At 31.2% G+C, this 25,756-nt stretch overlaps 1 protein-coding gene across 2 annotated transcripts in view; it reads left to right on the forward strand.

Annotated features, from left to right (window-relative positions):
* Window positions 1–25,756, forward strand: part of LOC127708670 (uncharacterized) — a 117,553-nt gene that overhangs the window by 80,564 nt on the left and 11,233 nt on the right. For both annotated transcript variants that reach the window (XM_052213952.1, XM_052213880.1), the window contains exons 3-10: window positions 2,109–2,381; window positions 5,972–6,098; window positions 12,044–12,228; window positions 19,913–20,040; window positions 21,145–21,304; window positions 22,949–23,040; window positions 24,664–24,880; window positions 25,597–25,727. In XM_052213952.1, the coding sequence (XP_052069912.1) occupies window positions 2,109–2,381; window positions 5,972–6,098; window positions 12,044–12,228; window positions 19,913–20,040; window positions 21,145–21,304; window positions 22,949–23,040; window positions 24,664–24,880; window positions 25,597–25,727 (1,313 nt within the window). The remainder of the gene's footprint in view (window positions 1–2,108; window positions 2,382–5,971; window positions 6,099–12,043; window positions 12,229–19,912; window positions 20,041–21,144; window positions 21,305–22,948; window positions 23,041–24,663; window positions 24,881–25,596; window positions 25,728–25,756) is intronic.

Genomic DNA, 25,756 nt, shown 5'->3' on the forward strand with positions numbered 1-25,756 from the left:
CATGTTGACACACCGTTCTCGCTCTATAGAAGGCAGACACTTACCCTGTTGACACACCGTTCTCGCTCTATAGCATGCAGAAACTTACCCTGTGGACACACCGTTCTCGCTCTATAGCATGCAGACACTTACCCTGTTGACACACCGTTCTCGCTCATATACACTTACCCTGTTGGCACACAGTTCTCGCTCCTTTGGAGTTCTTGCGATTCCATCAGGTTTTCTTTGTGTTGTATGTTTTTAATGAATTTATACATTTGATCTTAGTTACATTGTGTAGGAAAATGAGCATGCGAATCATACACTACAATATCGGTACTATTTACCTCTTTCTTATTTTAATATTCTGGAGTAAATTGTTGTTTGAAGATTTCTAATAATAATCATAATTATGCAAGTTGATTTCCGTAGAGCACTAACGAAATGCTTCAAAAACACAAAAACAGATAAATATCAGTAGTATGTACTGTGTATGTGTACTAATATCAGTAGTATGTACTGTGAATGTGTACTAATATCAGTAGTGTGTACTGTGTATGTGTACTAATATCAGTAGTATGTACTGTGTATGTGTACTAATATCAGTAGTATGTACTGTGTATGTGTACTAATATCAGTAGTATGTACTGTGTATGTGTACTAATATCAGTAGTGTGTACTGTGTATGTGTACTAATATCAGTAGTATGTACTGTGTATGTGTACTAATATCAGTAGTATGTACTGTGTATGTGTACTAATATCAGTAGTGTGTACTGTGTATGTGTACTAATATCAGTAGTATGTACTGTGTATGTGTACTAATATCAGTAGTGTGTACTGTGTATGTGTACTAATATCAGTAGTATGTACTGTGTATGTGTACTAATATCAGTAGTGTGTACTGTGTATGTGTACTAATATCAGTAGTATGTACTGTGTATGTGTACTAATATCAGTAGTATATGTACTGTGTATGTGTACTAATATCAGTAGTGTGTACTGTGTATGTGTACTAATATCAGTAGTATGTACTGTGTATGTGTACTAATATCAGTAGTATATGTACTGTGTATGTGTACTAATATCAGTAGTGTGTACTGTGTATGTGTACTAATATCAGTAGTATGTACTGTGTATGTGTACTAATATCAGTAGTATGTACTGTGTATGTGTACTAATATCAGTAGTATATGTACTGTGTATGTGTACTAATATCAGTAGTGTGTACTGTGTATGTGTACTAATATCAGTAGTATGTACTTTGTATGTGTACTAATATCAGTAGTATATGTACTGTGTATGTGTACTAATATCAGTAGTATGTACTGTGTATGTTCAGTAGTTGTCGTTTGTTGATGTGGTTCATAAGTGTATCTCGTTTCTCGTTTTTCATATAGATTAAACCGTTGGTTTTCCCGTTTAAAATATAGTAAACTTATTTCTGAAGCAGAGAATCTGAATCCTTATTATGATAACTAACTTAAAAAAATGAGAGTTAAAGACAGAAATATACCACAGCCGTAGGTTGAAAACTGCCGCTCAAGAAAGCACAAATAAAAATACCAATTAAAGAACTTCCATATAAAGGTTCCATGGACTCGCATCATAAGTGCTTTATTATTATTATTCGGTCCATGAATGTGTTTAACTGCATACGATAGACGTGTTAGCTTATGTATTACCAAATGTTATGGTTTCCTTAATCTAAATCATTTCAGTTGTCAATATCTGTTTTGTAGATTGTCATTTTTTGACTTTCAAATAACGTAACGCGTCCGTCTGTTCTTCCGTCCGTCCCCTTTTCGTTTCCGCACTCTAACTTTAGTTTGCATCATCCAAATTTTATGAAAAACATACACAATGATGAGAACCACAAGACGCAGACAGAGTTGGAATTTAGGTAGTGAGTCATTTACCGTTCTAGAGTTATGGCCCTTTTTAACTTGGAAAATTGCAAAGCTTGAGCGGGAGAATTCGTGTCGTTACACACATTCTTTTATTTTTGTGTTTTTTTGTAGTCTAGATAATGTATTCCTCATATCAACAACTTCTTATAGTCATATTTTCAAGATCGTATATCTATATCACTTTGATGCATTATAATTGACACTGAAAGTTTCTTTTCAGAATTCTGGGTAGAAAGCTGTAATGTATTTATCAACAGTACTGTTAATATGACATGTCAGTTACATTCATCTTATGAAGAAGCTAATTCCAGTCATTTGTACTTCGAAAGAGACGGTAGTAAACTAAAAAACGACAATTTAATAGTAGTTGACCAATCAACAACAGTGTTACAACATGTTGTTACAACTGATGACATAAGGAATAATTTCTACTGCAAAACAAAAACAAATGCATCTATCGTGCTTGGAAAGATTGAATTGTTGTATATAGACTGTAAGTATGCATGGGATATGGAATTTTGAAAGAAAGGCTACGTTTTCCTTATTGTTCAATTAAATTGAAAATGTAGTAAGAGGGAAATGAATGAAAATGAATCAGAATAAAATGGAGTGGTCAACTTTCATGAACAATTTAAACCAAAACCATTTTTATCCTGTCTCCTGATACGTGTCAATGGCAAGCATTACATCTTTCAATTCATAAACTGTTTTAAATAAATAAAGTAAATACTGAACAATTTTTGTTGAATCTCAACCAATGCTTGTACTGTATGGCTGCAGTCTGTTTGCACAACCTGCTACCTTAAAGATATATCATTAGCACCAAATTTTATATTTAAAATTTGCACCAAATAGCCTGCATGCATATTTGTCAAAGTATCTGTTTTTTTTAGTTATTCATACCCTTGTTTAATAATTTAAGTGCAATTGTAGTTTATTGAATAAGTTTTAAGAATTTTAGACTTCGTTCTAGGTAATGGTCTTGAAATTTTTTTTATTGTGAGTTCACTTGAAAGTTTTTTATAATAAAAAAATATGAATTTTCTGAATTTACATTCAAGTGCCCTTAAAAGTATTTCATATACACTACCTGCATTTAATAATGCAGTACAAATGCAGCAGTCGTCAGAAGCAGACATAATTGGAAAAGGAAAAATAAAACATTTGATGATGCAGAAGTTGAAAAATGTATGAAAAGGGGAATTAATTCTCTCTCTCACTTACTAGCTCACGTCCCCTCTCCCTCTGTGTGTTTGTGTGTGTGTGAAAAGTTTATGTTTGATCGGTTTTCTTTTAAATTCAGTGTTGTATTGAATGACTTTAACTCCATCAGTTATAACACCCGGTACTTGCTAATAACTAGGTCTTTTGAGTGATCATTAAGATTTGTTTTTATTGTATTTTTATCAGATTAATTCATATTCAAACATATTCAATATTATATACTGTTGATTTTTTTGTTTTTGCGGGATGCCTATTTTCGTGGAAGTCCTGGTTATACCTATGCATGTGAACTGGGAGTATTTGTGTATAAAAGATACAGATTCTTATAGAGTTGTATGGGGAATATAAATGATAACCACTAATAAAATATCGACGAAAATAAAAACAACGTTATCTCAATATTTAAAATACGTATATGTAAGACATAATAGTGTCCTGTAAAAAAGTGTCCACCTGGACAGTTTTTGATAGAATTTTGGTATTAAATAATGTCCATTGCCATGAAATATTGTCCCTTAAGTGGACAGATTTTTACTGCAAAAGTTATGAAATAGTGTCCACCCACAGGACAAGTTTTTCATAGTAGTTGCTATTAAATTGTGTCCTCCAAGGGAAGTAATACAAAGGTCATTAAAAAGTTTTATTATACTTAAATTTTAATAAAATCTGAACGATTGATTAGAAATTGATTATTATACAAATGTAAACAAGCATTGGATGCAAGTGAATATAGAGACATTTAAGTTCTAAGAAATACCCAGCTAATGCTAATGACAATAAGAAGGAAGTGTGTAAAGTTTAATATCAAATGTGACGAACTTTACTATATCTATTATGAGAAGAAGGCAAAAGAAAATATAGAATTTTGGAATTAAATAATGTCAATTGCCATGAAATCTTGTCCCCTAAGTGGACAGCATTTTACAGCTATGGAATATGGTCCACCTACACAGGACAATTTTTTTTAGTTAGAAATTTTTAATTGATGTTTATATTAGTGTTTCATGTTCTGTCCGACTCGGCTTCTGTCAAAAATCCATTATTTATTTAGGTGGACGATACACATTTTATTACTAGATTTATGATGTCTGTGGTCGAGACGGCAATGTTTTCTTAACCGTCTCATGAACTTGGTGCACGTGTTAATTTTCAATCTTTGTCAGGATTATTCAGTCAGTTGCATTAATTAGCTAGTAGCAGTAGCAGTGCAAAAAATTCAAATCAAATTTTTCGGTTTTTGTGTCTTCCAAGGAAAATAATACTGAACAGCATCTGTTACTTGTTTGAATTAAAATTTTTATACATGTATATATATATTAAAAAATATAAATAAGAAGGTAAGGATGGTATGAGTGCCAATGAGACATCTCTCTGTCAAAGTAACAATGTATTAAAGTTCGCAATTATATGTTAAAATACGTCCAATAATAAAAAGGCAATGGATATCATTTAATACTTTTATAATATCAAAATATTTTCTGTCAGACATAATGTCCTGTGAAAAAATGTGCACCTAGACAGAATTATAGTATTAAATAATGTCCATGTTCATGGACACTTTTTCATACCTGAGGACATATTTTCATAGGAAATTGTGTCCGGGACACATTTAAATAAGTAAATATTGTCCATGGACAGTATTTACTATGAAATGCTGTCCGGTGGACATGAACATTATTCCATGGGGGACATTATTAAATCCTACATATACCAACAAAAACAAATGAAATATCAGTTGTTAAAACAATGTTTAGCTTAATCAAATATGCATGAACATTGTTATAAAGCATTCATTTAATTCCTAATTTTTTTAGAAACTATTTCAAATTAAGGAATGTATCGCCCTCATGCAAAGCTGTTATTCCATGCCCAGCTGTGGCCATATCTTTTGTCTTTTTTAGTTAATAAGCTCTTCATTTTGTGATTAGTTTTTCACTTTTTGATAAGTTTTAGATTTTGAAATATTTTGGCCTCGAGCATCACTTAAGAGACATGTGTTGTCAAAATGCGCATGTTATAATTCATCGTATTTGCCAAACTACACTTCAGGATAGAATGTTTCTATTTTTAATCAAAAGAAGGCATAAGGACAACGTATAAGTTCAATGCCAAAACGTAAATATACCTATTTTCTTTTTTTAAAATACATCCAAATTTGTTTTGTGCTTTGCTTTGTTATTGACCTCAGACTATCAAAAACATATCAGCAAACAGGCACAGAACAAGCAAAAGCAATGAGTTGAAATTAGTAGAGAATATTAAATAAAAGCCTCTAATAAATACATTAACCAGTCGAAAGAAAAAACAATTTTAATACATAAAAGTTGAATTAAACGGGTTTTAGTTATTCAAATGACACGAAAGGCGTGCAAGATTTGTTTTAAAATGTAATATATAGAAAATATATAAATAAAAAAATGTAAATAATCTCACTGTAGGTTATAATTTTGGTATGATCAATATTATAACATGTGTTCAACTCTTATATAACGCCATGTGATTTTTACTTTAATACTAAGTTTTTGCATGTATAATGATATGCTATAAATATAGCTCATATTTTCAAAATATAGAAAATATTGAACAATGCATTTTAAATTTTTGGTATTCTTTTATTCAAAAGGTAGGCTTTATTCCTCCAATAAAGACTAAAGCACAATATTGTCATCAACAGGTTACCGAACGGTTTTCAAAACGTGACACTATTAAGAAATGAAAACTTGAAGAGACAAACTATAATTTTATTTTCATATATATGTATTAAACATGTTGTACATTTTATAGAAGCAAGTACATACGAGACATTTGCAAAGGAATATTTTCATATACATCAACAACACGTTTGTGATACCTTTGCAGATTATCCACAAGAAATTGTAAATTTCTCTTGTGTTTGGGAGGGTATGGCGGCAGGTTCATTACAGTGCTTCTGGAAACACCCTGTAGAATATAGAACCCAAAGGGACATCGATGTTTCATTAGAATGGTAAGACTTATTACTTTCTTATTGAGATCCAATATGAGATTATTTCACTATTATCATGGACAAGCTAGATTTAAGCTGTAAAACATTTACTACTAGACTTGTATACTGACGGACCTTAAAAACACAACAAAAATTTTTTTTTTTCTTTTCCATTTTCAAACATGCAATACTTGTAAAATACACATAGAAACATAAATTCATTTATCACTTCATCGTCTAAATAAAGTTTGCAATTTCAAAGTTAAACTGATTACGTCATGTTCAATGTTCAATGTTGAATATTCTGAATCTGATTTTCTCCTAATTAATTTGTGTGTCCACATCGAAAGCAATAACTGTCGTCTCTAACCAATACTTAAATGATTAATGGAAAGTCCCCCACTTCTGATTATGTTTCTGACTCTACCATTTCAGTCTGTTCTGGCAATTATGCATATTAACTGTAAACCTTAAAATGGTTTTGTGCAGGCAATTCTGAGGCAATTCAGTATACGGGAAACATCTCTGGCATTAATTATCTTTCTGCTATGACTTTCGGTGACTTGGTTTGCAGGTTTCGTTACAGCCGCAAATCTGCTTCGCAAATGACATTGTCTTATGCCATTTTATTACCGTGGCGTTGTAACTACAGATTGACCTGCGTGATTGGTCATTAACAAATCCCGCCTGCCTGTACCGTTGTTATAAAAACTTAAATGGGATTTCATAAAAAGATGTATTTACTCCGCTAGATAGCACATCCAACTGCTATACAACGCGTTTATTATGATCTTATATTCAACCTAATATTTGTTCACAGTTGTGATGTTATAAAGAGATTGTTTTACCTACCAGAGAACTGCCTATGAGTAGGAAACAACTAAGCATTTTAGTGGATTTCTTATGGTAAAAGGAGTAGATGAGATAAGTCGCGATATGGTGCTTTTTTATATCTAATTTTCAAATAAGATTTTTTAACCTTTATAACAATGTTTTAAAGTTAGGATAATGTCGAAGTATGTAATCGGTCATTCATGAAAATTTAAGAACTGACGTGTTTTCATAAACTATACAAACGAATTAGACACCTATAATTTCTTCTCCCGTAAATCATAATTTTCAAAGAAATGTACGTTAGAAGAAATTAAAATTGTATATAATTTTTCCACACGTATGAAGTCCTACAAAATGAAACGAGAAAAGCATGTAGCTTGACAATACTTTGTCAGTCTATGACTAAACACAGGAAATCATACACACCTTTTGCATTTTTGTTTTTATATTCAGTTCACATGCAATTCATATACCGATTTAAGGTTTATGACCACTTATGTAGACCTGTGTATTACGAAATTTTCAAAATCCAATAATATCAAAACAGCCAAAAATTCAACATAAGAGACGTGGCATTTTATTCATATTCAAAAGGGAAACGCCGTTCACAGCAATAATATTTGTTACTTCAATGCATTTAATAGAAAACGGGGATTTTTGGCAAATCAAGCTAAGAATTTTACAGAAAATCCACAGAATTTATTACAGAGATTTTTGTTATGGCAATTTAAACATAGATTAGTCATTTGTTTGTTCACGTTGTGCTAGCTTTTTTATTGACAAACGTCTTAAACAACCTTTACAATAAAAAAAAAAAATACGCATGCTGAGTCACTTAAGTCGAACGTACCCTGGAAGGTGTGCTTGAATAGCTCGATATTTGTACTTGTTTTAACTAATATCTTTACCTAAATACTTGTTTTAGGAAAATCATTGCTAGCATTGCTTAGGGTAATCCCCTATCTATTAAGTACTCAAATGTAATATATAAGACAATAAGGGGAAAGGCTGAGGATATTTGTATAAAATTTCCTTATGTTTAACATTGAAACTGTAAAAACAGGTACATATTCTTATACGCATCAAAATAACTTGTACTTCAATGAATAATAATGAGAATTGATTAAAAGGATATTCAACTTCAACATTTGTGATGCCGCTTTCCATTGTAACGTCATCTGAGTGAAATGTACTTCTTGACTTAGTTACAATAAGAAATCTATATAAGTAAGATGTCTCGCTTAGTCTATATTTTGAGGTGTCCGAATCTACGATTTACGATTTACGATAAAAGGTGACAGATATGAATATTTCCATGCTAAAGGTGTGTGTATTTAGTATCATAACATTGGTTTGTTAGTGCGAAGGAACACATCCAGTATATTTTTATATATTTATGAACATTTAAAAAACAAATTTAGTAGTAAGGAGCTTATTTCCATGTAGTGCAATATTTGAATAAATCGTCATTTTTAAAATTAACTACTAAAAAATACGGAGGTGTGTTATGCCAATGAGACAAATATATGCATCAGAACAAAGTGACGTAGATATTAGCAACTGTAGGTTGAGGTAAGGCCTTCAACAATGAACAAAAACCTAAATCGCATAGCAAGCTATAAAAGGCCATATCGCAACAAAATGTCAAACGATTCAAATTAGAAAACCAACGGCCTGATTTATGTACAAAACAAACGAAAAACAAATATGATAAACAGTTACAAGGGACAACGTCTAATTTTTAATTCTGTGTGAAGAACGTTCATATATCGATCTCCGTAGTAAATTTATTTTGCTTTTTTAGCTGGAAGTATTTTTGTTGCTCTTTGGGTATGAAGCTTGTGAAAGTTAGAAGTTGACGCAATCTCAAATCCGATTATTTCCTTAACATGTGACTTAAGCTTAGAATAAAGATTATTGATGATTAACCCACTTGCTGTTTGTGCAATAATTTAATTATTACGCAAATTATATTTTTATCGACTTTAGGTTGCACAAGATCTGTTAAATAGTCAGGTGCCTGATTACACCTATATAATTTTTTCACATTCCTCTGGTTTTGTATTTTTCCCACCCATTCTCAATATCAATCGAGTTAATGTTAAATAGTCCGACAGTAGTTCACACTGCTTCAAGTTGGACCTTTTCCAGTCTATCAAAATTCATTTGCTCACAATTATTTGAAACTTCAGATGCATATTGTAGTGCAGGACTTATAAGCGTCAAGTAAATATTTTCTAGACGGTTTCTCTTAAATCAATATTTAAGCTCCAAAGTACATTAAATTGTTTTGAAACTGTCACAATAAATTTATCAATATGTTTGGTTTACCCACAGCCACTACTAAATACAAAATCTAAATGATAATGAAGATCTACTGGATGAAGTGTTGTTTGATCAAAATAAAACGAAAGAAAACAATCTTGTAATAGCTTGCTATGCGGTATGGGTTTTGCTCATTGTTGAAGGCCGTACGGTGATCTATAGTTGTAAACTTCTACGTCATTAGGTCTATGATGGAGAGTTGTTTCATCGACAATAATACCACATCTTCGTATTTTTATAATAAATACGCTTGCCATTGAATACCGCACTCTCAGTAATATATATTTTGGTTAAATCTAATCATCCATCTATCCAACCATTCCTTCAAATAGTGGAATCAGAGTTGACTTTGTTTTGCAAGGAAATTCCATTTGACGCGTCGTGTCGTCATCAACATCCGCAAATAAGGTCTTTACCGCATCTACTGCTTTAGTGATGTCGTTGTTGCTCAATCTCCAGTTTTCCGTGTTAGATAACGTTTTTATTTTTTGTGTGTATGTGGGTTTTTTGTTGTTTTGTGTGTGTTGGGGATGTCTTTTGCCCATCATGTTATCGGTTTTTTTCCGATTTATATTTCTCATTTACGACTTGGTAGCCTCTTCCTTTTAAAGTTTAATGTTGCAATGTTGATTTGGTTGATAGTTAAAAAATGTTTGTGGCACAAATGAACAAGGGAAATATTCAGATTGTCGTAGTCACAATTTTGTACTATCCTTTGTCATACCTCATCAGCGAAAACGTTTAATCATAAGATTTACACTCCAGGAGCCACTTGAATGTTTTCGGCAGTAGTACATGTATGGATTTCCGTTTTATCGTATTGTCCGTCCGTCTTCCTTTCGACCGTCCTTCCGTTCGTGTGTTCGAATAATTTTTCCAGGTGTGTCACTTGAGTATTCCTTGCTTGTTTGAAATGAAACTTATACAGATGGCTGATAAACTGAAAGAAGCCTGTTCAGTTCGAGGTCAATATATGGTCACAGTTCATCGCTGATGCAATTAGTAAAAAAATAAAAAATCCGGTTTACGGATTATCAATTGACTCTCCCTTACTTGATTGTAAAGAAACTTATATAGATGAAAGATTAGAAGAAGGGAAAGAAGCTTTATCATTTTGGAATATAAAAAAAAAATCCTGCGTCCGAAGTGTTTTTCCGGATTTACCTTCATCAGGAACTCACAAAGCCGTATATTTGAAAGCCAATGATATATAAGAACCGAAATAGTTTGAGAGCTATATGACCAAAAAGGACCAAATCTATTTATTTTAGTCTGCAATACAGTTGTTGTCACATCAACTTGAAACTTAGCGTGCATGTTGTGAACTTTAACAATTTAAGCAAAACTAGAATCTGAACCCATATCATGCGATTTCCTGAATCGACAAATTTAATGATCTAGTGAGCATTATTCTTATTCTTTATTGGTTTGTTGATTATTGTTTTACTTTTTTATATTATATTCTATTGGTTATGGCGTTATTTGTCATTAAATTTAGATTTTCGATTGCCTTTACGGGATTTGAATGTACTCGTATATGACTTTAAAAAAAACACAACTTGTACAATTCAAACAAATATACACAGCTAGACGTCTGTGTATTTTAAAAAGCAAGTACTGTCTTACAAATCAAATGCGTATTTAAATTATAAATTAGGTGCATGTTTAAAGGGGCATTAGATACAAGATATAGAAAATATATTAAAGTATTTTTGTATTCAATCATTAATGAAAGTGAAATAGTAAAGTTATAATTCGCTTTTTGCAACCAGTTTGGTTCAATGTTGTCAAAATAAGATAAGAAACATCGCTGATGAATTATTCACTTGCAAGTGAATAATTATACCTCATTGAATCCGTATTCATGTGATCTTCAATTTAACCCCTTAGCTAGAGATGGGTTACACATAAACTAGGCGTGTTCAGTTATTATAAGAAAAAGAATGTCAACATTGAAAGTGAAACAAGGGTGAACCATTCGGTTGACTGATTCGATCCACCAAAACTCATTCTTATACAGGTAAATAAGACGATTCACATATTTTTTAACCTATGATATGAAATCAAACAGAAATAGAAAAATCCAATTGCACGTGTTCGCTATTTATATATATCTATATATATGTTTATATCGGGTTATGTGACCGTCGGCAGTCTTCGGAGGTCACCTCGATGGTTAATTTGATGGAGTCTAGACTAAGTAACACACGAAATGCTGATATATAATATCGAGTACATGCATCGTAAATTTATTTTAGACTTTTTATAATTTGGATATATGTTTTAGTATGTAATTAATCAAATATGAGAATTTGAGTCAAATCGGTGAACATGAATTTGACAGCTAATGCTCCTTTTAGGTATGTGTTTTTCATGTCCTTTATATTAAGTTAAATATTTTATAAAAATTGTATATTTTCAAACATTTTTGCTACGTATTTGGAAAATCTAGTTGAATTTTTCAATTCTGATCGTGTAAGGACAATACATTTACCCCTGGCCTTCCAACAGATGAGCAATTATTGCAATTTAAAAATATCATTTAACTATGTTGGCATCAAAATTACTAAATTCTTTAATTTACATATGAGTTGGACATTGACCAAGTATTAATATTATTATTTCTTTCATTATAAGTATTATTATTGTTAATCACAGAATATTTTAAAAATGAAAATAATAAAGATAATTGTCTGAATGAATACGCTCTCTTTCTATTTGCTGACCTTTTTCATACATACTTGTAAACAAGAATAAATCAATTGCGTATCAGGGGTCCTAATTTTATTATGTTTTACTTTGAACAGGAAAAGTAATAGCAAGAAACCTTACCGAAACGATTGTTCCAATATACTTGATAAAACTAAGTGTGAAAACATAACAGGGAATATATATGGACACTCCAGTTTCTTCAGAATAAATGTCACAAACACAAGATTGGACGCTACAACCACAACAGAGATACAAGGAGGTTATATTGGATCTTTATATGGTAATTTATTTTCTGTTCTCAAATTAATTAATGATATTCATTAATATTTGTAAAATATTTAGCACATGTGTACGGTGTTCATCATCTTCTTATGACTAGTGAGTCTTTTGTAGACGAAACGCGCGTCTGGTGTACAAAATATAACAGAAATAAAAAGATGTGGTATGAGGGCCAATGAGACAACTCTCCATCCAAGTCACAATGTGTAAAAAGTAAATAATTATAGGTCAAAGTACGGCCTTCAACACGGAGCCTTGGCTCACACCGAATGGCAAGCTATAAATGCCCCAAAATGACTAGTGTAAAACAATTGAAACAGGAAAACCAACGGTGTAATCTATATGAAAAACGAGAAACGAGAAACAGTTATGAACCACATCAACAAACGACAACCACTGAACAACAGGCTCCTGACTTAGGAAAGGTGCATACAAATGCAGCGGGCCTAAATGTTTTAACAGGCGCTAACCTTCACCCTTACCTGAAAACATTACAACATAAAAAACCTGGTATCATTGATGAAGTTTTCTTATACATTACGACATTCACCGTAGGACATTTTAGTGATAACAAATCAATCATTGTAACAAAGTTGAACGCATTTTATTGCGTACTATTGTTATCCCATTAAAGCGAAATCCAAATTTATCAATGTCAAGTTAAGTAAACAAAAAAAAAGTAAGTTTATTGGCAATTTAAAATATTAATTCATACAAGGATAAATGTTGAGGGTATCATCAGATCAATAGTCAGTACTTCGGTACTGACATGGTTTATAAAAAGACCTGTCTTTAATTTTCCGTTTATAAATTTAGAAATTATCAAGAAACTAATGTTTCAACTCCCTCAGGTAAAGTTGACCTAAGATGGATTTGGCTATTATTTTAGGTCCCTCTTGATCTAGTGGGTCTTCAACTATTTCGGTTCCTTTACAGCCTTGGTTTTCAAATATTCGGCTTTGAGCGTTCCTGATGAATGCACATCCAGAAAAGCGCTTCGGACGCATGAAATTTAAAAGTGTTGTTTTTATTTTTTATGTCGATCAGCATCATATTCATGAAAAAAATAGCACAAAAATGCTGAACACTTAGCACAATGCAACAAATGATTACATTATAACCACTTTTTTTCTGATCTCAGCTTTAATTATAGCTTGGAAATTTATGAAGTGATCATACATTAGGCTGATATCCAGTTACAATTAAACAAAAGATATAGAACCCCTTATCATAGAAGGTAAAACAGCCTATTTGGCATATTCAGATTGTTTACATCTGTTTCTATGGTCCTTAAAAGTTAAATGCAGCTTTATAATGTAAAATTGTGTGCATCTTATATACTAGTACGTATTTATAAACAAATTAAAGTATGGAGCTATGAGATATGATTAATCTTTTAAATCAAAGACAAATAACAGCCGATTTCGGAAGCGGCAAATCAATTTTCATAATCAAGATGCACATCCATAGATTCCATTGGAAAAAAATATACAGAAAGGATAATGATAGATCTTTTTAAGGCATTAACTTGCACGAATTTGCATATCTGCTCCCGGCAACGATATTTTGGGAAACAAGCCTTAAAATGGGTAATAATGTTAACGTGAGGAGAAATAAACTATCATATAAAATAATAAGATGTAATATGATTGCCAATGAGACAACTCTCCACCAGAGACCAACTGACATAGAAGTTATTACGTTTGCGCTCACGTGCCAACTGTGGTTTTGAATTTTTACGAAAACTTTTCCTGCGCCCATGACCTTATTTAAACGAACACAACATTACTTTCGATAGCCGAACACCTCTGATCCAACCACAACCCACCCTTATAAAATGCAACAATTAAATATATTAACGTCAACAAATTTTTCTATTGTTTAGCTTAAGATGTTTGTTATGTTGCATCTGCCAATATGTTTCGTCTAATGTTTTTTCTGAGGATTTAATTTGCTGTCTCATTTGTATCTTTATCGGATCCTTTCCTTTTTTAATTATTCATAAGTTGTCTTGTAACATGCTCATTGGATAATATTATGCATTTTACTAGTATAAAAGTGCACATTCTTCTTGGTAAATCAGTGTTCATTAATATATATATCGAAAATATGTCCGCCTTTATGTTAAAGTTGTAAATGAAAAAAAGTTACTATTTTGTATATCTATAAATTTTTTAGAATTATTATAATGATAAATTCTAAGTGTCATATCATACCGAATGATTTAAGAACTTTAAAGTTTAGGATGTACAAAAGAGAATGAAATTTAACAAGATAAACATGTAACCAAAATCATTTAGTAATAAATAATGAGACGCACTGATATAAGGTTGTCTTTACCATGTTTACGCTGAGAGGGAGTTTTAACGATTACCTTGTGAATTACTTCATAGGTTTCATGCTGTTGTTTGTCCCTAAAATACTTGTTATCGCATTGACATTATTTTGAATAAATAAATGACACAATAGAAATGATTTATTGGCTAGAGTTTCTTTATACTGAAATATTTATTAGGCATGTGAAAATGAGAAATACAACATTTAGTTACGTAATTGTCAAAGTAATGAAACAATTTGTTGATAAATTTCCAAAAAAAACCCCCAACTTATGCATGTTTGATTGAAAGGTATTTAAATTGGATTTTTGTCATTTCTCATTGATAACTTTTTTTCAACACCTTTGATATTCACCTGTTTAAAGATAAGTCGATCATAATCTGGTAAAATCATGTCGGGATCATGTTCTCAAGAGGATTGCATACTCACATTAGATTACAATTCTTTCGACTATACAGGCGGAAACACAGTTGAAATTAAAGATAAGAAATGGAACCCTTTATTAGAGAAGGTAAAAAAGGCCAAGTTGGTAAATTTGAATTTTTACATCTGTTTCTATGGGCCTTAAAAGTTTAATAAATGTTCATAATTAAAGATTGTATGCATCATATATATGTGTTTTTACTTAAATTATGTTATGGAGCTTCAAGATATTTGTAAACTTTTAAATTATAGACAAATTTTCACAAAACAGTCGATTGTGGTAGGTGCAAACACATGTGGATCTTTTTTGTGCATAAGCATAAATTCCGCCGAAAAAAAATCCAAAGAAAGATAATAGATTGATCTTTTTAAGTATTAATTTGCATCTCGGCCCCCGACGACAGTTTTTTGGGAAAAATCCCCAAAATGGGCAATAATTTCATCGAAAAGAGAAAGCTGAGTACACCTTTTTATGTTCAGACGTGTTTGAGTTGACTATTCTGTCTTGAAAACGTATAAAAGAAAAATATTTGATACATCATCTCGCTTCAGATTCTATTATTTTTATATATTTAGGCTATAGGTTGATATAATAACATTAGAAATTTACAGTACTTAAAAAATGAAATATATGGGTCAAGTGCAATACCTTTCTAACAAACAACAGAGTCGGTGTGTTCGAATAACAAATTTTTACTAAAAGTACTTGACGACAGACTTTACAAGTAGATCTTAAAAATGCATAACTTCACAAAAATTTCATTTTGTGCGTGTTATCTAGGGTAATTAGTCTTCAACCTCTGAAAATATTTAGTCTGCCTTTCCACGAAATATTTAATTATAATTTTTTTAAATATTTTTGAACAATCGAAAATCCTCCCTGACAACCGATCAGACAATAGTTTTAAGTTGACCAAATGCATAAAAGTACATTGAACGATACATTTGTCTTTTAAAATACAACTGGCATATGAGGATCGTAATGATGATATATGGATAAATTAATCGGTTTTCAAGAGCTAAATTGACAGCTCATCATCACTACAATTGCTACCATTTTTAGGATATTAAAAGTTACGTGCCTTAATGGGGAGATAATTTTGATTAAGTAGAATCCTGACTGTGTAAAACTTGTAAACTTTGATATCTAGCTTTTTCTACTCACTTGTATCAGAAGACTATTAGCGTGAGATGTTGTTCTTACTCCACATCCGTCTTCGTCGTCGTCCGTCGGGGTTGTACCTTACCTTCATGCGACTGTATCCTGATCAGGAACCGTATGGGTGACTAGAATCATCTTATTGTTGAATAAAAAAAAATTGAAAAAAAAAGAATCATCTTATTATCGTCAGTGTGCCGAATTACATCTAATATATGAGATTTTCGTCAACCCTAAAATATTCACTTTGGTATAGCACTATTTTTTTGAAACTTTATCCCTATTCAATAAGCCTGTTTCTACGCAAGGTTATTGAATTGGTATCAGAACTTTTTCATTTCAAAATTGGATCAGAGTGTGCACATAAGTTGCAAAGAAAATTACCTTACTATAAATTTTCATATTCGAAAAAATATTTTGAATTTAAGATTAGTCAGGACTTGATTTTTTCATAGTAGTGACAAGTTCTTCAATACGATTTTATTTAAAATGCTGATGACCACCCGCAAGAAATTCAAGATCCCGACGGAACTATATGAACGAACTATATGAACAATTACACTACACATCTTCCTTTCTGAATAAAATCTTGCAGCTTGTTCAACCAAAAGTTCGCCTTAACTATTCAATGCAGGCGCAGCTTATAATAAATTCATCAGAGATACCAGAATTAAAATTTTGTACGCCAGACGCGCGTTTTGTCTACAAAAGAATCAACAATGACGTTCGAATAAAAAAAGTTAAAAAGGCCAAATAGGTACAAAGTTGAAGAGCACTGAGATCTCAAAATTCCAAAAGGATTTGTCAAATACGGCTAAGGTTATCTTTCCCTAGGGTAGAAAATCCTTAGTATTTTGAATAAATTCAAAGTTTTATAAACAGTTGAAAAGTAAAATAACAAAAATACCGAACTCCAAGGAAAATTCAAAACGGAAAGTCCCTTATCAAATGGCAAAATCAAAAGCTCAAACACATCGAACGAATGGAAAACAACTATCATATTCCTGACTTGGTACAGACATTTCCTTATGTAGAAAATGGTGGATTAAACCTGATTTTATAGCTAGCTAAACCTCTCACTTGTATAACAGTCGCATGATTTTCCATTATATTGACAACAATGTGTGAACAAAACAAACAGACATAATAGGCAAAAATGTCAAAAATGTATACCAATCATTGTTACATACTCTCTGAAAGACTGAAATACTTGCTTTTAGTAAAATAAGACACACAGAAGAAAAGTTAAATATTACTATAAATCCTTTCACGGCTGTCTGTGATAAATGAGACAGTCGTTTCCGTCTTCTACAATAAATGATGTTTATTAAGCTCATACGTTAATGATGAGCGTATATCATTCTATTAAATATTGACTCATCAAGCGGAGTTATAACAAATGCATGCTCATTTGAGGTCGTAAGCTTTTGGTAATTTCTTTCTCTCTTGTGTTAATTATTGAGGTTATTTTTTAAATGATTTTTTTGATAAATTTATCTATTGACAGAATAATTAATCAATAAATTGTAACGACTTTACTTGTTTGTTGTTGCTATTTTTCGTTTTCTGACAACTAAACATAAATGTTTGCTCTATTTAACACCCATTAAAGAATGTTTGTGTACATTTTTTCGGTTTACATATCCATTTATTTCGATCGCGTGTCGCATCAACGTGTGTCAACATAACCTCATAATAATGATAATGCTTTGTAAGTTGATAGTAGGCAAAAGTAGTTTAGCGACGTTCAAAACTCAGAAATCCAGTAAGACAACAAAACCCGAGCTAATCGCATGAACCAAAACGATTGAAGACCGAGTGTGTCCACAGGGTCAGTAGCCTCTGCTATACATGCATCAACCCCCGTGCGATTTCACTATTGGTAATAAGACATGATAATTAAAGGCAACAGTAGTATACCGCCGTTCAAGATAATGATAAGACTACTATTCTGGTATTTAATGACCTAAGACTGCGTTTATATAAATACTAATACTAAGTATTCCAAAATGATTTTGATTTATTAAACATGCCGGATATTTTGTGTTGGAAACGCTTCTGAATTAAGTGATATAAAGACACAAAGAAAAGTGTGGAACACTTAGAATGTGAAAAATTATCAATATAAGGCATGCATGCTTGCATGTTGTTGCTATGTTATAGTGTTACAATTTTATTGTACAAATAAGTTTTAATTCCTTATAAGGTCTGAAAGGTCTGTTGATATAACCTTTGACTGGCTTTAAAATACAATGTACTTGTCATCTCAAAAAGTCATAACATTTCAAAAGGTAAATCTCAACAAATAAAATTTCCGTAAAAGGTCGTTTTTTTTCTAAAACAGAGTTCATTATATTCAATATTGAACGGGTAAGTGTAAACACAGCTTGCACAAATCATCAATTATTATTGAAATAATTGTTTGTGAAATGAAATCTCTTAAAAGATAAGAATTTTGATCATTTTATAAGAATGAATAGTTTTACGTTGATTAAATCGTTTCGCTTGTCAAGTAAATGTATTTACACATTATGCTATTTGGTCAAAATTGTCAGACAACTTATTTCAGGAGTAACTGACCATGTTTACCTAAATGTTGCTTTTTGTAAAAAATATAGAAGTTAGAGAAAGTCTGTAATTAGAAAAATAGATCAACAAAATAAGATCTTCAAAGAAATAGGAATGAACAAAATCTACAAATAAGTCAACATAAGCGAATTCTTCAATCTACTTTCTTTAGGTTAAACTGCCCTTAAATAACCATGTTTAATAAAGACGTCAGGGATTAAAGTTTTGTACGCCAAACGCGTTTCGTCTACAAAAGAATCTTCAGTGACCCTCGTATAAAAAAGGTGACAAAGGCCAATTGTAAGAAATTTTAAATAGCAAAATAAGATAAACGAAAAATTCACATGGACGAAATCATATGTCGATTCCTTGAATGAGGCATTTATATATATATGTCTTTAGTTATATATGTAGCGCTTTGTGAACTTGCTTGATTTTTCATTGTCTTTCGTTTTTTGCCATTACATTATCAGTTTATCTCGACTTTAATATGAGTTTTGCATGTCCCTTTCGTGCAAATTGATTAACAAAATAAGTTCTACAAATAGGTAAACTTGGCCTTAAATTAGATATTGACTTTGAATGACGATAATTACCAATTTTGAGATTTAGTTTGGAAACCATAATTGATTGAGTAAAACCTCGCCTAGCAAATTAAAGTGATCAGCCCAATATGATGCAGAAATAATTCAACATGGCCGATGTCATTGACTGAATCCTTTTTGGAGTTTTTGTTTTAGAATGACGATTTGATCGATTTTCTTGTGTTTGATTTGAGATCATCTTTTCTCATTTAAAAAAATAAGGAGATGTGGAATGATTGCAATTGAGACAACTATCCACCAAAGACCAAATGATAAAGATATTAACTATAGATCACCACACGTTTTCAATAACGTGTAACCCTCATACCGTACAATGCGTTATTCCGGCTTCTGGGTGACAAAATGTGAAACAATTAGTTAGAGAAACCCAACGGTTTTTATTGAACAATTTATCATTTGAATTTATTATTTATATTTTTATTGTTTTAATGGTGATAATGTTGCAACAGATATCTAAAAAGTTAAAGTCATCTGTTTTATGAAATAAAGACCGGATATAGCAATATGGTAACGACAAATATTTGTTCATATTATTAATTTTGGAAGTGAAGATTAATTTACAGGAATAATATACGCATACAAATATTTTGCAGGGAAACCTTATAAAATGGAAAACTTCACGGTTCTAAAAAGAGATAAAACGGCAATTGAACTGAAATGGGACACAAGAGAACATGGAATGGAATTTACAATCAAATACACCACAAATAGAACAAGAACGGCAAGTTTAAAGGATTTATTCTGTCTAATTGATTTTATTTATATATATATTCATTGCATGATCAGTTGATTGGACACGTACTGATTCCTCTTTGTGGAGAGTAACACAAAGTTAAATCCGTAAATAATAAATTGCATGATTTCTTTACCCCTTTTTGACATGTAATGTAATGTTTGACTGTTTTGTAGCTCTACTGATCAAGCGGGCAAACGTGACCATTACTATCGATTATACTTATTGTTTTGCGTTTTTTTGGCAAAAAACTATAATTGATTTAGAAAAGGAAATTTTAACATAACAAATGATCAGCTAAACAAGATCTACACATATTTAGCATAGGCAAAATCGTCGATCGATTCCTTGAAAGAGTTTAAATGGCCTGTAATGACTTTGTTTACCTATTTTGACAAAAACTATAGTAGACAGGGTGTAACATTTTTGCAGCGAAATTATCACTAAAGGAAGATCTACAAATAAGTAAATTGTCAGAAATAATTCGTCTTTTTCCTATGTTATTAATACCCTTTAATGATGATTGTGTTACCTGATATCTTGTAAACTATAATGGATAGAAACACAAATGATTATTAAGACTGAAGACTTTAGCCCATAGAGTTTCCACTCGACACTAATAATCAATTGCAATGTATCGATTTGAAAAGGGCGATACAACATTATGGTGTTCATTGGACACACAGCTCGTTTTTGCCTTCTTTTGTCTCCGAACACTCCAGCTTACACCACCAATAAAAATGTACCGCCGCGAAATAGCGCAATATTGCTGAAAATGGCGTTATAACAACAATCAATCAATCAATCGATCGATCAATTAAACGATTGATCGACTATATCAACCAATAAAACGAATGGAAAACGACTGTCATATTCCTGACTTATGACAGAAATTTTGTCTAAAGAGGGGACAGTTATAAGTATGGCATGTAACTAAAGTATTCGATAATAAAAAACCAACATGAAACAAAGCATATGAAATATCAATCCATCAATATAACAGGACCAATTTTAAAAAAAAATTATACATTATACATGTAATGATAAAAAAGAAATGGAAGTTGTTATAATGAAGACAATATCCAATTTTAGGTGAAAACATTCAATACATCAGTGCTGATTCAGGACTTACAAACATACTCTTTGTATAAGTTTGAGGTGTTCGCCCATTACACAGATATATTTACCCACCAAAGACCAATAGGTTTACCAAGTGATTCAGTTTATCTACTAACAAGAACAGCACAAGATGGTAAGAGTTGATTTTAGTATACACATTTAGGGATGTGACATGATTGCCACTACGACAACTATCCACCAAAGATCAAATGACGGCCACGCGTACCTTTGTTGTTTTTTTTTTGTGGTTTTTTTTTGTTTTTTTGGTAAAATACGTTTTCAATCAGATGGCATTAGTGTTTATCTTCTAATAGCATCTATCAATCAATCTTTCTTATATTAGTTGATAAAGTTTCTTAAGGAAGTTCGCTACTCAGTTTCAAAATAACAAGGTTTTCATACAACTAGTATATATTGATAGGGTATTGATAAAGGAACCAAAAGAGCAAAAATAAAATATAGGTCAATGTGCTTGTTTTCGAGATATTAGCCATTGAAATTTTGGCGGGAAAATGTTCTCTCTTCATTTTTCATAGCTTTATCATTGACAAGTTTAAGTTCTCAAAAACTATTAAAAAATAACAAGGATTGTATAACACTTTTACTGATGGCTTATAATTATACATGTAAAAGATTTATAAAAAGAAAAATGGGGGTCAATGAGCAAAATTGTTTAAGGCATTCAAATGGATAAAACCAGAGGATTCCGAAAATCTGACAAAAATTCCAAAACATGACAAGCGAACTTCCTTAATTGTCGAAATATTATTAAAAATTGATACTCTTCAATTTGATTATCATAATTAATTAAAAGTATGTATTTTATGTTTATTTTTTCCACAAAAAAAATAAAATATTACTATACATTGTGTTGCTCAGTCTTTAGTTTCTATGTTGTGTTTTGTGTACTATTGTATGTCTGTTGGTCTTTTTTTCTTTTTTAGCCATGGCGTTGTCAGTTTAGTTTAGACTTATGAGTTTGAATGTCCCTTTGGTAGCTTTCGCCTCTCTTGTGAAATTATTTGTTTTTATTTGCATTATTATTCTTATAATTATTGTTTGTGTTTGTCTTTGATAATTCTTGCTGTTTTGCTATTGCTGTCTGATTTATATGAATTTTGTGTATTGAATTAGACATATTTGTCTTGTCATGTTTGTATTTTCATATTGAGTTAGATATAACATAAACGGTGCCAATTTTAATGCAGCAGATGCGCATTTCGACAATTAATGTCTCTTAGATGTCAAATAGTAAATTATAAATGCTCTCCAAAGCTTTTGTTTTTATTCTTCACTACTCGACTAAAAAATAAACTGCTATGTGCTCTAACTGAGGGGACAAGCTATAACATCATAACAATTCCAACAAGACTAAACAACAGGCAAAAATAAGCACTTGAGTAATAACGCACTGATATATAAATAGCTGCTTTATATGATAATGCAAAAAATACAAAGCAAAGGGACAGAAAACAAAGAAAACAACTCAGAGATTCAAATTAGAATAAAGTGAGTATTTCTTATCTTATTAAATCAAAAACCAAATATAAAGGTATATTATCAACATTCAAAATTATATTTCCTATTGGTATACATTTAATATACATACATTACTGCTAAAGAAAAGGAAAAGATCAAAAGGGTTTTTACTCTCATCTCTACCTTAAACACATTTCTTTAATAAATTGCTAATTTGATTTAATTGTAGGAATTACAATTAAATAGCTTTCATTAAACTTTAACAGGGAAAAATTCATCTATATTTTTGTACTTGTAGTTGCAAAGTTAGCTCCCCGAGTCACTGGGGGAGCTATTGAATATGCAGAAGATGATCGTTCAAAAGTTAGAAACATTACAGTTTATTGGCAGGTAAGTATTAATAAGTATTATAAGTTAAATACTTTTAAAATCAATGTGTACCATCAGTAGTTGAAATTAAAAGATGTATACAATCCATAAATGAATGGAAACAACAAATTTAGTGCGTCGGAAGCGGTTTTATTGAATTAACTTCATGAGAATCGCTCGAACCTTACCAGACGAAAGCCAGGGATGAAGTTACTGAGTTACGCATACATATATAGGGTAACAGGAATTACATAAAAAAAAAAAAAAACAGAAAGCAAATACTAGAAACCGCCTCTCACGAGAAAATAGACGAACATACAAATACAAACAACAACGAACAACACATGGTTTGCTTAGATGAATTATTACAGGCGCAATATGTGCTGAGGATAAACCAGTTTAACGTGCAGACTAATCTGCTCTTTACCTATAAAGCTCAAATGTTGTAAAAGTAAGCTATTCCTATTATTACCGTCCTTTAAACTAAGGATGTGAATTTCTATTTTGATTTATTAGTTGATTGCTGTATGCTTAACGACCACTGGCATTCATTTAATGAATATGCAAGGCTAGTTTCAGTTATAACATCCGTATTGAACATTGAAGGGACATATTTTTCAGTCACCGAACTGTTAATCGTCTTTTCAAGAATATATCTTATTTCCTCGAAATATATCTTAATTTTGACATAGTTCGGATGAAATAAAGTTTTAAATCTCAATTTTTTTCTGAATGAACATTTATATTTCGTTTTCCAGTAGTGATATTTTTGGTTTATAAAAGGCTATTTTGTTCCATAAACCTTTTCGTTATAAGACGAAAAATGTAAATGGATTTAATCAAGTACTGGTAATAGAATTAAAAATAGTTCCCTGCTTCTGCCAAATTATTTATACTTGATCCTTAGTTTTTAAGAATAGATATTAAAAGTAAACGCTATTTTTGAAAGAATCAGTGATAATTTATGTGCAAATCTGTTTACACACTTGTCATTCTTTATAATCAAAGGTTAACCAAACATTTTTGCATTAACAAATATAGCTATAAAAATTATAATGTCAGTCAATTGGTATAAAAAGGTCGTTTGTTAAGAATTTACTCATGGAGTTCTTTATATTGGTAGTTCCAGACTTTGGGTGTAGAATTTTGAGTGCAGGAATTCTTGGATTGTCATGTCTCTAAATTGATTCTTGACTGTACTAGATATTTTGATTTTATTGAACAAAATGGCTTCGATACTACAAGTTCTCAGATAACGGTAGCTCTATTTCGATTTTACTTCCTCCTTGTATGCTGAAATTAAGTATATATTATCTATAATATACGGGTGTCACATGTGGAGCAGGATATGCTTACCCTTCCGGAGCACCTGAGATCACTCCGGTTTTTGGTGGGGTTCGTGTTGCTCAGTCTATAGTTTTTATGTTGTTTTTTTGTATGCTGTTGTTTTCATTTTGGTCTTTTTTCCTTTTTTGCCATGGCGGTGTAAGTTTATTTTCGACTTATGAGTTTGAATGTCCCTTTGTTATCGTTCGCATCTCTTTTATATTGTACTGTAGTGTATGTTGGTTACATTTTCATTTTCAACTTTAATATATTTTTCCAAAGAGTACTTTTTGTTAAATTAATACTAAATGTTTATAGAATTTCAAAGAGATGGAGAAAAATGGACCAATCGTTAAATTTGAAGTGATACTTGAATCTACTGGAGATGAACCTATTTCTCATCAGATTAATTCTTCTAACGCATCACAGCATACGTTCACTAATATTCAGTCTGAAAAATCTGGCAGTGTAAGAATAAAGGCAGGAACACATATTGGAATGTCTGCAGCCAGCTCTCCAATATACATTGAAAAAGGTAAATAACATTTGAAATATCTGATAAATATATATATATATATATATATATATATATTGAAAAAAGACGCCCTTTACAGTCAAAATAATTATAATATTTATATTTAGAAAATGATTATTGTATTACAACCAATGTAGTATTCAGTGTTTAGTAAAATGCTACACAAACTTATAAATGTCTTAACTTTATTTAACCTTTAACATCATATTAACCTGGTACGGTGGCCACTGATTAGCATTGCAAACGTGCATCTGTGGTAAGCTATCTTATAAAAACCGTGTTTTAATACTCGTATAATTGATGATTTTGGAGAAAGTTAATCTTAAATTAAATTAAATCATTGTTTCCATAACGTCAACTATGTGTGCATTTTATTAAGGACGTGAATTTACTTCTGTAAAATCTTCCAGCAATTGATCAAACTAAAGTAGTAGCCTGGCTGTTAAAGTTGCACAACATTGTTATTCATAAAGAAAGGATGTTAAAGGTTTGGGGCAAGCAACGTTTACATATGTTGTTATTTTTATAAGTGTTGCAGTTAAAACATAAGTCAAATAGTTAATCAAAGGTACAATTATTACCATTGAAAGTGATTTTTGGAAAGATATTTACCCATTATTTTAAGTTGGAAAACATTAAGTGTCCAAACAACTCTTACAATTGAAAACAAGTTTTTTTTAATGAAACCATTAAGTATGAAAATAATATTTTTACAGGAGACTACAAACCTCCTCACTTTTTACTTGAAAAATTTAACAGAGATATCTTGATATCGTGGCAAACAGAAAATATCGAAGGAGTCAAAGGTTATACTATTTACTGGTGTGAAAGGACTAGCGGATGCGAGGTAACTAACGTATATAAATTGGAATTACA

This window comes from Mytilus californianus, unplaced genomic scaffold (assembly GCF_021869535.1).
Source record: "Mytilus californianus isolate M0D057914Y unplaced genomic scaffold, xbMytCali1.0.p SCAF_1, whole genome shotgun sequence".
Lineage (NCBI taxonomy): Eukaryota > Metazoa > Mollusca > Bivalvia > Mytilida > Mytilidae > Mytilus > Mytilus californianus.